Source organism: Bos mutus, chromosome 10, assembly GCF_027580195.1.
Source record: "Bos mutus isolate GX-2022 chromosome 10, NWIPB_WYAK_1.1, whole genome shotgun sequence".
NCBI classification, from domain to species: Eukaryota; Metazoa; Chordata; class Mammalia; order Artiodactyla; family Bovidae; genus Bos; species Bos mutus.
In genome coordinates, this window is record NC_091626.1 from 20,106,774 (window position 1) to 20,121,066 (window position 14,293).

The following is a 14,293-nucleotide window of genomic DNA, read 5'->3' on the forward strand; positions in this document are numbered from 1 at the left end:
GGGAGTTTTTCAAAATACAGTTCCCCGTGTCCCCAGCCCAGACATTCTGATTCTGAATCTCTGAAAGTTATACTCAAGAGACCTAAATCTCCTATTCTAGGTGCTTTCCAGGTTTCTGTACTAGTCTGGTGAGATAACAAATGAAGCGGGCCCAGAAGAGGGAGAGCCAGAGATGGAAAGACTGCCTGGTTTGCCTCTTTCAGGAAGCCCTCCCTGATCAGCCCAGCACACTGGTCTACATGTCCTCTGATCCAAGCCCCCATTACACATCCTGTGAGCACTACAATTTTTCTGGGTGACTGGGAGGTTTAGTCCCCTTGGTTCTTGGGTGTGTCTTACCTCTAAAGTTGGATGCTCCCATGTTCCAAGGCCATTGTGACGAGCATTCCAGGGGCTTTATGACATATTGGCTGGCTCTGTTCGAGTATGGGAGGTCAGCAGAGGCCCAGTTCCTCCTGGGAAAGCAACGCATCCCCCCAAAGGAAGACCACCTTCCCCTGCTTAATTAAAGCATCACTTAGGGCTCCAAGTAAACTCCAGTCAGAAGCTGCTTGAAGACAGCCAGCAGGGGCCATGACCACCCTCTCTCCTGAAAACAGTCTCTCTGCCAGGCAGTCGGCCTCCTTCATCCTGGTAGGTGTTCTTCATCAGCTCCAAGTCCCTCCCTCCCCAATCTCTGGTTTGCATTAGGGCTATTTTCCCCTGTTAGGGCTATTTTCCCCTGTTGGGTGGGAAGGACTGGAACCCTGAGCTGGCCTAGAAGGTGGAGCAGGGTAGGTCAAACCTTGGTCTCACCGTCATCACTGACAACAGGACTGAAAAACACAAGTCCTTCCTTTACCCTTCTATCTAAGCCGGTGTTACTTTTCTCCCATAAGTGACATTCTAACTTTAACGAGTTCCTGGTTTGCAAATTGTCTTAAAGATGCTGAATTTTCCTTGGTGTTTTTGCCAACAATTTTGGTATGCTGCCACCAGGTGGCAGTAATGCTTTTGTTAGCAGGTGGTTTCCACGTCCAATTAATAAGAGAAGCTATTCATTAGAATTCAGCCTCAGTCAGAATTTTCCACACTGTATATTTTTCAAAATCATTGTGACTAATTATAATGACCTTAACCAATCTCAAGTCTCATTAATCATTGTGATTTAGAGAGTGATACATAGAAAAGCAGAAATGCAAAATGGGTACCTCTCTCCCTGAGTTTTAAATGTTACTGCTTTATTGCAAGTTATCACCAGGCCTTGATTTGAATTTTCTTTATATCTCTCTTCATTTCTCTAAATTTAGAGAAGGATAATAATAAAATAACAAACTGTCATATGGCATTTAGTATGTACAATGACTGTTGTAAGTGATTTCTTTACAGTCTCATCATAACTCTGTGAGGTGGGTGAAGCTATTATATTCACTTTATAAATGAGAACATTGAACCAGCGGGGCTAAGCAACTTCCTACAGACCCACTGCTAGTAAATGGCAGCTGTGCTGTGCTCAGTTGCTTCAGTCATGTCCAACTCTTTGTGACCCCATGGACCACAGCCCACCGGGCTCCTCTGTCCATGGGATTCATCCAGGAAGAATACTGGAGTGGGTTGCCATGCCCTCCTCCAGGGATCTTCTTGAACCAGGGATCGAATCTGCATCTCTCATGCCTCCCGCATTGGCAGGCAGGTTCTTTACCACTAGCACCACCTGGGAAGCCCAGTCAGTGGCAGAGTGGGTATTTAAACCAAGCTGTGGAGTCCATCTCCTAATCAGTGATTCTCCAAGTGTGGTGACTGAGTCTGCAGCATCAGCATCAACTTTGGTCTAATAAGGAATGCAGATTCTTGAGTCCCAGATCTTTTGAACCCAAAACTCTGGGCAAGGGGCCCATCAATCTATAGCTTCACCTCGGGGTCATTCTGATGTGCACCTAACTTCTTTGCATCACACGAATCTCTAGTTGCTCTGCGGCATATGGGATCTTAATTCCCAACCAGGGATCGAACCTGCATCCCCTGCATTGCAAGGTGGAATCTTAACCACTGGACCACCAGGGAAGTCCCTAAGCCATTTTTTAAAGATAACTATACTACTCTGATGATACACACTCCACACCTGGGTTGATAAATATCACCCAGATAACTCTCTCAAGTCACACACATCCCTCCCTCAAACTGTCTACTCTTAATATGCCTGCCCTCCTTGAGACACTCCCTCTTTCCTTGGTAGGAATCTCTGAGACGATTATGGTTACTGTTGGGAGTATGTCTTGTCCACAGTTGAACTCAGGCTTTATTGGGGGCTCTGTTGCTACGCAGGATGTGAGAGTTGGACCATAAGAAGGCTGAGCACCAAAGAATCAATGCTTTCAAACTGTGGTGCTAGAGAAGACTCTTGAGAGTCCCTTGGATTGCAAGGGAGCTCAAACCAGTCAATCCTAAAGGAAATCAACCCTGAATATTCATTGGAAGGACTGTTGCTGAAGCTGAAGCTCCAATACTTTCGCCACCTGATTCGAAGAGCCAACTCATTAGAAAAGACATGGATGCTGGGAAAGATTGGCGGCTAGAGGAGAAGAGGGCAGCAGAGGATGAGATGATTAGATGCATCAGCAACTCAATGGACATGAATCTGAGCAAACCCCAGGAGATAGTAAAGGACAGAGGAGCCTTGCATGCTGCAGACCATGGGGTCGCAAAGAGTCGGACACGACTTAAAGACTAAACAACAACTGTTGCTATGAGGATTCAGAGCAACTTGGCATCAAAAAACCCATCAAGAAAATTTTTCTTATCCTCCAGTGGCTTTCTTATTTCACTAAAAAATACTGGAGAAAATCCTTAACCTAATGATGAAGTGGGGGAAAGAGGCTGGAAAGATGTATGCCTGCAGCAAGGGCCACTAACAGCTGTTAGAGAGGTTGAACCATTTAAGGCTCCCACCTCTGGCCCCCTTCTCCAGGGGAAGCATGGCCCACCATTCCCCAGGTTTGCCGGTAGGGAGTTTCACCCTGCTGAGGTACACCACAAAGGCGGGAAGAGATTTCCATACCTGCTTTGCCTAGCAGTACTCTTCCTAGGGGAGTAGGAAAGGTGTTATTGCAGAGCTGGTAGCACCACACGGTCTACCAGACTCTCCTCCTGGGTGACCAGGTCCTTGTACCCAGATTGTGGGCAGGGTGTTAACAGGTTGGTGGAACAAGGAATAGAGGAATATAGGAGGATGAAGGTGGATTTGAGTGGCCATTGAGGTCACCGTCTCCATTATTTTGAAGAACCCCAGATACAGATTCTGTTTTCTGGCATAGACAGGCGATGTTGATGTACTAGTGAAGAGAGGGAGGGGACTTCCTGTGGAAATTCCTATCGCCACCCACCTTGCCTCTGCCCCCTACCCCCGCACCAACCTGCAGGCCTCTGCCGGTGGTCAGGCTTTTTGAGCTTGTCCTTGGCTTGCTAGCAAATGTCTTACAAGTTCTTGTGGGTGCCCCGTAGTTTGCTTGGGTCCAGGGACATACAGGGAAGAGGCTGGGCAGAGAGAAGCAGAGTTTACTGGAAGAAGTCAGTGGCTTTTTAAAAACAAATTCAGCCAAGGCAAAGTAGGCAGATGGCCAACTGTTGCAGGTAGAGGTTTAGTGATGCAAATTCTCCGAGCGCTCAGCAGATGCCTTCTTTTGATGTTTCTAATTATCTCTGCCTTATTATGTCGATGCCCTATCTTTTACTATAGTGTTCTGTGCATATTGCTTTGATTAGTTTGCCACTATCATTATGTTTAACCCTTTTTTCATGTCTTCGTTCATCATTTTTTAATCTTTCTATGGCATTTAATTTTAATGTATACCTTTTGTTAACAGCTCTCATGAATGCTTAGTCCCTCAATCATATCCAACTCTTTGCGACCCCATGGACTGTAGCCCACCAGGCTCCTCTGTTCATGGGATTTTCCAGGCAAGAATCCTGGAGTGGGTTGCCATTTCCTCCTCCAGGGGATCTTCCAAACCCAGGAATCAAACCTGTGTCTCCTCAGACTCCCATATTGACAAGCTGATTCTTTACTACTGAGTCACCTGGAAAACCTAACAGCTTGAGTAGGGTGTATATCTTTTATTTAAACTGAAAATCCTTGCCTTTTACACTCCCTGGTGGCATGGCATTGGAGTTAAGCACCCTGACTCTTGCACCAAACAACTCTGGGTTCAATCTCAGCTCTGATACTTACTGTGTGACTTCAGATACACTAATTAACCCTCTAGACCTCTGGTTCCCTAACACGTAAAGCCGTGTAACAACCTCACCTGCCTCATGGGTGGTTGTGAAGATTAAACAGTTGTAAATATAAAGTGCTTAAAATAAAACCAGTGCTTTTAAAGTGTTTGCAACTATTAAGGAAACTTAAGCATTTGTTTCCATAATTAATTTCTTTGGGTTTCAATCATTTTTATGCTTTATGCATTTATTCATTCCTTGCTGTTTCCTGCATTGTTTATTTTTTAAAGTGAATTAGAAGGAAAATGCCCTATTCTGATAAATCTCTAATTTTAAAAAGTCAAAAATAAAATTATTTCTTCTGACACTATCTTTCAATCTAAAAAAAAATTGAATTTGTAGTTAAAAATCTTCCCACAAAGAACACTCCAGACCTAGCTGGCTTCACTGGTGAGTTACACCAAATACTGAAGAAAGAAATAATACCAATTCTATACAAACTCTTCTAAAAAAATTGAAAAGCGGGAATAGGTTCCTACTTATTCCATGAGGCCAACATTGCCCTGATATCAAAATCAAAAATATTACAAGAAAACAAAATTATAGACCAAGCTCTTTCATGAACAATGATGCAAAAATCCTAAATAAAACTGTAGCAAATAATATCCGATGATGTCTAAAAAGGATAATACATCACCACGAGGGTTTATCCAAGGAATGACAACATTCAGAATAATTCAATGTAATTTACCTTATTAACATGCTAAAAAATGAAAAATCGTATGATCATCTCCATTGATGAAGAACATCCATCCCTGATAAAACGCTCACAAAACTAGGAACAGAAGGGAGCTTCCCAGCCTGATAAAGGGCATCTACAAAAAGCCTACAGTTAACATCACACCGAACCATAAAAGCCCAAATGCCTTCCCTCTAAGATTAGGAACAAAGCTAAGATGTCTGTTCTCACCACTTTTATTTGACATTGCCCTTGAAGTTCTAGTCAGTGCATAAGACATGAGAAAGAAATAAAAGACATCCAGCTTGGAAAAGAAGAAGTGAAACTGCCTTTATTCATGGATAACATGCCCATCTATGTCAGGGTTGGCAAACTTTTTCTGTAAGGGTCAAAGTAGTAAGTACTTTAGTCTGTGTGTGCCATACTTCTCTGTTGTAACTACTAAACTCTGCCATTGTAGCATAAAAGCAGCTTCGGACAACAAATGAGTGAACAGGCGTGACTGTGTGCCAATAAAACTTTATTTGAAAAAAAAATGGATTGAAGGCCAGATTTGGCCCATGGGTTATAGTTTGCTGATTGCTGGCCTATATAACAAATCCTATTGACCCACCAAAAAAGCTACTAAGACTAATAAGTGAGGTTAGCAAGGTTGTAGGATACAAGATCAAAACATAAAAATCCGCTATATCTGTAAATACTAGCAATGAGGAGTTAGAAGTTGAAAGTTTAAAAATGACACCTTTTACAACAGCATCCAAAATATGAAATGTTTGTGAATAAATCTGATAAAATAAATGAATAACCTACACATACCAAAATCTCACCAAAACATTGCTGAGAGAAATTAAAGAAGACCTAAATAAATGGAGAAATATACTATGTTTTATGGGTCAGAAGATTCAGTAGCATTATCAATTCTCCACAAATTGATCTATAGGTTCAATGCAATCCTCATCAAAATCACAGCTCCCTTTTTTTTTTTTTGTAGAAATTGACCAACTGACTAAAATTCATAAGGAAATGTATTCCTAAAGTTCAGTCATTCCCTCTATAATGAAAGATCCCAGGACACAGCCCTACTCTTCCTATTCCCTTCTACTTCCTGCCAAGTGTTGCAGTTTCTGAGTACAGGTTGTGAGAACATGACTGCTGTCAGAGGGCAGAAGCCTGACTCTGATCAGCTCAGACGACAATGTCTATACAACTGGGACGTGGCATCAGGGCAGACCCTGCTTCCCAAGGTTAGGCCAAAGCGAAGATTTTCTGTACCTTCTTGGGCCCATATATCCTATTTTGGTTTAGAAGATGGAGCATGTATGAGTAATTAAAGTATATTGCTCGATCCATCTCTACCAAACAGAGTTAGCAGAAATTACCCCAAATTTGGGCCTGTGGGCTCTAATTCTTAATTTCCAGTGCTGTTTTTGTTTCTAACACCTTTCTACACCTGTGGTCCCAGCATGCTCTGGGAGTTTGTTAGAAATGTGTCATCTTGGCTTCCACCCCAGACATTTTGAGTCAGAATCAGAATTTTAAGATCTTCAGGTGACTTGTATGCAAATTTAAGTTTGAGTCACACCTATGCATATTCAGGTATCTATCAATGGGAAGTTGGGAATATATATATCAGACATGTCTAGTCACCTGCCAAGCTCTGTCCATCAGCATACTTTCAAGACTGAGATGTGACATTTCAAGATATTCTCTTCAATGCAAGACTCCTCTAGGCATCTTCCCCTATTCCAATAGGAATTCAACTCCTAATTATTGTCTTACGAGCATTTTAAATTATTTTGCACGCACTGCACTCACCTTTCCCCAACACACACACACACACACACACACCACTTATGTAAGCAGAAACCATTCCTTATGATGTACCATTTTACTCTTCTAGAAAAGGTAAAATGTATCTCATAGATGTGTTCAATTAGTACTTATTTTATTTTTCCATTATCAAGGCAAGTATACATTATAGAAAAGTATACATATAGTTATAGAAAAGCTTGAAAATACAAGAAAAAGGGAAAATTATAATCCTATCATTCAAAGATAATCATTGTTTTGTTTTTAGGTGGTTTTTTTCAGGGTTTTTTTTTTCAGTCTTTTTTCAAACAGGATTTTTATAGTGGTTAATTCACTTCAAGAGTATATAAGGTGTGGTTTTTACAATATGTAACATGTATATGGAGTATGTACACAGACAGAATGCAGACTGAATGCATTCTGAATGCTTTGCTTTCTGCTTTTTTCCATTAACATTTTGTATTTTGTATTTTCCCAGATTATTCATTCCTTGTATCGATTTAAATGCCTCACAATATTCCATTGAGCATATAAACCATAGTTTACTTAACTATTCCCTTATTGCACAACATTTAGAGAGTGCTTGCCTTTTTCATTCTAGTAAGTAGTGTGCAATGAAAATTATTGTGCATACAGCATTTTTCTATATGTTTTCAGTAATTTCCTGGGGTTAAATTTCAGAAGTGAGTCTGAGGCTGTGAATTTTGATTCATGTTGCAAAATCCAGAGTATATCACTTAAAACTCACTCTTAAAGAAAAGCCAAAGGTTCCTAACCGAGGGCTGACGTGGTTGTCCTTGCCAGGTGAAGAGAAAACCACCCATTGACAAGACGGAATGGGATGGCTTCTTTGATGAGAACGGTCACTTGGCCAAGTCACGAGACTTCATTTGTGTTAACATCCTGGAAAGGGTACAGTCCTAAGCTACCCTCGGTCTCACCCTGGACTGGGGGCGTGGGTGGGCAACAGGGCGGGCATGGCATTGGAGGGGGCTCTTTCAGGCATTCAGGGGGCTCACAACCTCTCACCTCTGCCCCCACCCAGGGCCTGCACCCCACGGTGAGGACAGAAGCCTGGAAGTTCCTCACGGGCTACTACTCATGGCAGAGCTCCCAGGACGAGCGGCTCACGGTGGACAGCACGAGGAGGTAGACCGTTTCAGATCCTTTCAAGAGGGAGGCGACAGTGTAGGTGGGAGGGGGCGCCCACCCCAGCCTGCTAGGGTCAGGGTGCTTCCTTCAGATGGACTTCTCTTTTCAAGAGGCAAAACCCCCATGGCTCTCCTGACTCAGGACCCCCACACAGGGGGCACAGGCACCTCCCCCACCCCCACCCTGGACCCTGCATGCTCCACCTGCTCGGGATTACCAGTCCACACCCTGCCAACTTGAGCTCGACCCTAGCACCTCCTCACGCTGCCCCGCCACCCTGCCCAGCCCAGCCATCCCTAGGCCTGTGCAGCCTTCTTGAGCTAGGGAATATCCACATGCTCAGGGGCCAGCTAGAGACCACTCCAGGACAGTTGGGGGATCTAGGGCCACCTGGATAATTCAGCTCAAGATCCTTAATTAAGTATACCTGCAAAGACCCCTTTCCAAAAGAAAGTCATATTCACAAGTTCCAGGTGTTAGGGCATGGACCTATCTTTGGAGGTCACCATTCTGCCCACCACACACCTAAGCTCATTCCAATGATGGGCACAAAACTCCGCCTCATCCAGTCCTTCCAATCCTGAGGCACAGGCGCTAGTGTTAGCCCCACTCTACAGACAAGGAAACGGAGGCTTAGGGAGGGCCAGTGATATCCCCCAGTCATGATATCCCCTAATGGCAGACATCCAGTTCTTAAACTATGGATCCAGGATTCAGGTGCAGGGGTCAGACTACAGAGCCACCTCCCCTGCACTCCAGGTGCCCCCCCGGAGGATGGTTAGGGTTGGGCAAGTTGGGGGGATGGGAGGCAGCACAGGGAGCGCGCACCACCTGGGTCAGGGCACTGCTCGGAGTTCCCCCGACTGGCCTGGAGGGAAGGATGCCTCCTTCAGCCTCGGGTCTGTCCTCACAGGAAGAACTACGAGGCCTTATGCCAGATGTACCAGAAGATTCAGCCCCTTCTGGAAAACCTGCACCGGAACTTCATAGAGACTCGGAACAGCATCAGTGAGCCGAGGAGGGTGGGCGGGGCCCGGCAGAGGGGAGGGTTGGAAGCCCTCCTCTCTGGCTCCTCCTACGTCATGTCTGTGCCCTGGTTCCTGGGTGCTGCCTTGACACATGCTGCGGATTTTGCCGGCTCAATCTTGGTTACCCTACCAGCCTGGCTCCACCGGCTGCCCCAAGCGGCCCAGTGTGTGTCCCTGGGCGTATGCTCTTTCTCTGGTTGTTTACATCTCTTCCCCTCTTGGCCTTGAACTAGGTTGGATTTGAACTGCAGGAAGGAGGGACATTCCTGGCAAAGGGTACAGACTGGTCAAAGATTTGGAGGCAGGAAAAACTCCAGGCAGCTCAGGTTGTGGTGAAGGGTAAAGCTTGGTGGTCTGATGTATCTTTTTTCATTTCATTTTTGGTTGCTGCGCATGGGCTTTCTCTTGTTGCACTGCATGGGCTTCTCATTCCAGTGGCTTCATCTTGTCCTGGAGCATGGGCTCTAGGGCATCTGGACTCAGTACTTGTGGCACTTGGGCTCAGTTGCTCTGCAGCATGTAGGATCTTAGGTCCCGGCCAGGAGTAGAACCTGTGTGCCCTGCATTGGCAGGAGAATTCTCAACCACTGAACCACCAAGGAAGTCCCCGATGTAAATTTTTTCATAGCCCCCTTCCCAGGATGTCCTGGGTCCTACCCTCTTGGATTGGGGGTAATAAACTCACCCATGGACATTCTGCTAGATGTGATCTGGTGACGCCCACCTGTCCCTTGCCCCCAACCTAGCATACGACATTAAAAAACTCTATGACAAAGACCCCCTGGGCAATGTCCTCCTCGATAAGAAGAGGCTGGAGAAGATCCTGCTCCTGAGTTATGTCTGCAACACTCAAGCAGGTGTGCCACAGGGTGGGGCCTCCCTTCAGCTCCCCCTTCTCAACTCCTTCCTGGGACAGTGCCCTGCCCCAGCCCAGGCTCCGCCGTAACCCCCCACCATTCCCCGCCCCGGCCCCTCCTCACTGGCCCCCCATCCACTCCAGAGTACCAGCAGGGCTTCCATGAGATGGTGATGATTTTCCAGCTGATGGTAGAACATGACCATGAGACCTTCTGGCTTTTCCAGTTCTTCCTACAGAAAACGGTGAGAGCTGGGCCTGGCTTAGGGACCTCCGAGTTCCTCAAATGACCCCTTGAGGTTAGGCAGGCACTGGCAGCCCCAGTCATTTCCTCCAGCCCTGAAACAGCCCTCTGAGTCCCAGAGGAGCTTCTCCCAGAAAAAGGCAATGCCAGCCCCCGTGGGGTTTGTTCCGGGTTGTGGGGGTGGAAGCATTGGAACTGAGAAACGAGGATAGCGATGCACTGGGTCCAGCTCTTGTCAGACCTTGAAAGGTTTGGAAAGGCCCAGTGAGGGCACCTTTCCCCGGCATTCGTCCTGCCCCAAACACGGCTCTGCTCCTGCAAATCCTCCAGGGCTCCCTACAGGCTCCATAGTAGAATCCCCAAACCTCAGCCAAACACTCCAGGCCTCGTCTTCACTGTTGTCTCTCACCGCTACTTTCACTTGACCTGCACCCAGGCCCTCCAGGGACTCGATATTCCCACACTGTGAGGTTGAGAGCTTTAAAGGTGCTGCTCCCTGTTACTCCCTTTCCTCATGATCTGTGAGAGGCTGCCCAGAACCCACCCTCATCCCCTTCTCCATCCCTGAAACAACATGCCACTGCTCTTTTCTTGTCCTGATTGGTTCAGACCCATGGTATGTGTCTGGAAGAATATCTGAGTTCACTGCATTGTGAGCCATACCTGGTCCATCTCTACATCCCCACTACACACACACATCACACAGGCAAGATGTGTGTTTATAAACACCCATGCTCCAACACCCAGACACATACAGAGACTCAGGCCAGGCCCAGCCAGACATACACAGGGCCTCCAGCATTGGGAAGTTGATGGAGCAAGGCTGACTCATCTAGTGCTTTCAAGGGGGTCCCTCCTGCCCACTCATCTCTCCCAGGAGCACAGCTGTGTCATCAACATCGGGGTAGGGAAGAACCTCGACATGCTCAACACCCTGATCAACTTCCTGGATCCCATGTTCGCTGAGCACTTAAGTGAGTGGCTCCCTCTGCTACCATACACCTCCCTCAACCCCAGGGAAGGCGTGGGAGGGGGCCGGGACCCAGTCCAGGGCAGCAGCTCCCAAGCATGGGGGAGGAAGTGAGATCATTTGGTCTTTTCTTCCGGCCCCGGGAGAAGGGTTCATCTGGATGGGGTTAGGATCTGGACAGTTGAAAATCCACCCCGAATAGTCTCCAAGGGCAGATGGAAATGTGACAGCCTGGGTTTTTTTTAATTTCCCAAGTGTGCTTCCGTGCTCAGTTGTTCGCCCATGTGTGTTTCCGCTTTATCTCCCATCCCCTGACCATGGCCTCTGGGCTTCTCTCCCCACAGAAGGGAAGGGTGCGGGGGCTGTGCCATCCCTCTTCCCCTGGTTCTGCCTCTGCTTTCAACGTGCCTTCAAGACCTTTGACGACGTCTGGAGGCTCTGGGAGGTGAGGTGCCTGCTGCTCTGGGGCAGAGGAACAGGGAGGCCCTTGTCCTTGCTTCCCTTTACTGCCAGCTTTGGACGGGTTCAATCTCTGGATTGGGAAGATCCTCTGGAGAAGGGATAGGCTACCCACTCCAGTATTCTTGGGCTTCTCTGGTGGCTCGGCTCGTAAAGAATCCCCCTGCAATGCAGGAGACATGGGTTCGATCCCTGGGTTAAGAAGATCCCCTGGAGAAGGGAAAGGCTACCGACTCCAGTATTTTGGCCTGGAGAATTCCATGGGTCCATTGGGTTGCAAAAAGTCAGACACAACTGAGCAACTTTCACTTCACTTCACTTCACTTCATTTTGGATACAGTTCATTGAGATTTATTGGGCCAGTGGCCCTGCTCCTGCCCTGTTGAGAGATGTGAGAACATCAGTTGATCCCTCTGTTCTTCTTATCCCTCCACTGCACCTTCTCAGGGCAGTGCAGGCAGGAGGGTCCTCGAGGCTCGTGCAGCAGAAGGCTGGTCTGTATTCAGCTTCCCTGCCACCCTGCCAGCCCAAGGGCCCTCACTCTGCCTTCACTTTCCCAGCTGCCTCTTCCTTGGCCTTCCCTTCCACCTGAGTGCCCACACCTTCTGAGCCCTGACTCCTGGAGAAGGAGGGGCCCCCCAAGGACAGGTCACACCTACACTTCTTTGACCCCAGTCTCCAGGGCAAGATGCACTCCCCGGGGAACACACCCACCACCCTATCCTATGGCCATTGCTGCCTGCAGGATTGGGCCCACTGCTCAGCCTGGCATTCAGCGCCCCACAGGTCAACTCCCCCCACCTCACTCCTCACTCCTGGCCTGTTGATCTCTGTGCTCAACCATCAGGCCTTTAGTGACACCCCTGACACAACTGTTGTTTTGCCAAAGCACCACTCAAAGCTACAGAGTTAACCAGTCATTCTTGGAGTTCTCTCCCCCTGTCTCTCTTCTTTCCTGCTCCCTCCCTTCCTCCTTCCCTTCCTTCTCTCTTTCTCTGTCTCTCCTCTCTAGCTGATGAATCCCTAAAGCCTTTTTCCTTGAGTCCCCCAACAGCAAACACAATGCCTAGAACCCCAGAGGTTGAATGAATGAATGAGAGTCAATGAATGAGCACACGGGCAGCAAGGCCCAGGCATGGCTGACAGGTCACGTGGTTGGTGGGAACCGCACCATCCGAAGGGCATCTGACCACAGGCCAGACTGAGGTTCACTGGCCCCTGCAGGTGCTGCTCACAGGGAAACCCTGCAGGAACTTCCAGGTGCTGGTGGCCTACAGCATGCTGCAGATGGTGCGCCAGCAGGTGCTACAGGAGAGCATGACGGGCGACGATATCCTCCTGGTGAGAGCGTCCTCCAGCAAAGCCCAGTCCAGCCCCACCGGCTCCCGGAGACCCCTGACACAGACTCAGAGGCCCTGGCTGCCCCTGGGCAATACTGGGGAGACTGACATACTCCAAACGCTGTGCCAAGTGCTCGTATAGACCAGCTCATGTAAACCTCCAGACAGGCCTGACACAGAAGCGTGATAACCATCATCATCGCCAGTACCCCTGTTTAGCATCGGCGGTGGGGAGCTAAGACCCTGAACGGTTCTTAACCTTGAGGCTGGACTGACTGACAGTTAACTCTTTGGCCCTAGGGTCCTCCTGTGACAAAAGACCTAGAGTTTTCCAACAATTCTGAAAAGCAGCTGAAGTCTGTGATCCAAAACATCTTAGATGGCACCCCCATCATAAAACGAGTCCTCCCAGAATCCCATGAAGCACTCGGGGAAACCCTGGGGACCCTCTAGTGCCAAGAATGAAAACTGCATTCCCCATCTCTCCAATATATAAAATTCCAATGGTAAAATTCAGGCACTGTGCCAAGCTAGTTGAGAAGAGATTGGGTGGCCCCAAGTGACTGCCATGAGCAGCGGCCTCGTCCCCTTGAAGCAGCGGGTCGCTGCCTGTGCCAGCCTGTGCCCAGGGAGACCTGCTTCCACCCACCTTCTTCCGGCACAGGCCTGCAACAACCTCATTGACCTCGATGCCGACGAGCTGATCTCCGCTGCCTGCATAGTTTACGCTGAGCTCATCCAGAAGGATGTAAGTCACTTTGATTATTTGTCTTCCTTCCCTTCTTCCTCCAAGAGGCCTTCCCCGATCGCCCAAGCCCCCTCCATGGCAGGTGTATTCAACTTCAGAGACATAGCTTGTGCTATATTCTCCACCACCAACCCACGGGGGTTGCTCTGCACAGACTTCTCACTGTTCGCATGCATAACTTGTGCTTCACAGAGAAGACTGGGCTTCCTGAGAACGCAGCCCTCATCCCTCATTCCCTGCATCCATCCGGGCAGATCTGGGCACAGGGCTGGGCACCCAGGGGCTCAGGGAAACATTGCTGAATGAACTGAAGAATGAGAGCGACAGACCGATGTCTGTCCACCGCTACCTGCGAGAACCCTCCTCTCCCCCAGGTTCCTCAGTCGTTAAAGGATTTCTTTCTCTGAGACTGCTCACAATGGACAGACGCCCTCCATGGACAGGATGAGGTGGTACTTCAGCTGTGAGGTCAGGATGAAGTCCAAGGGGGCATTCCGGTGAGGGTGTAGGTAATACAGCTGTGATAACAACAGCCTTCTGGAGTCATGGTTTGTGGTGAGCAGTGTTTTTCCTGGGGTGGGGAGTGAGAGTAGAGACAGGATTGTCTAATGAGAAGAGAGATGGGAGAGCTAGAGAAAGGGCACACACTGGGAAGCGACGGTGCTGGTCAGCGACTCCTCAGGGGCTGCGGGTTTTCCAAGGCTGCAGTGGTCCGCCAGGCAACAAAGGGTTTCGGGCATAACTGACTCTGAGT

At 48.1% G+C, this 14,293-nt stretch overlaps 1 protein-coding gene across 2 annotated transcripts; it reads left to right on the forward strand.

The window, feature by feature from the left end:
* Window positions 1–573: 573 nt before the first annotated feature.
* On the forward strand, window positions 574–13,964 carry TBC1D21 (TBC1 domain family member 21). 2 transcript variants are annotated; one of them, XM_005910274.3, is made up of 11 exons: window positions 574–633; window positions 7,547–7,654; window positions 7,788–7,891; window positions 8,808–8,902; window positions 9,669–9,779; window positions 9,923–10,023; window positions 10,900–10,996; window positions 11,337–11,437; window positions 12,676–12,792; window positions 13,456–13,539; window positions 13,914–13,964. In XM_005910274.3, exons 1-11 carry the CDS (start codon window positions 574–576, stop codon window positions 13,944–13,946), a joined length of 1,011 nt encoding a protein of 336 aa, XP_005910336.2. In that variant the 3' UTR covers window positions 13,947–13,964. The 2 variants fall into 2 exon arrangements, with proteins under 2 accessions (XP_005910336.2, XP_005910337.2); XM_005910275.2 differs by lacking the exon at window positions 7,547–7,654.
* The last annotated feature ends 329 nt before the right edge of the window (window positions 13,965–14,293 follow it).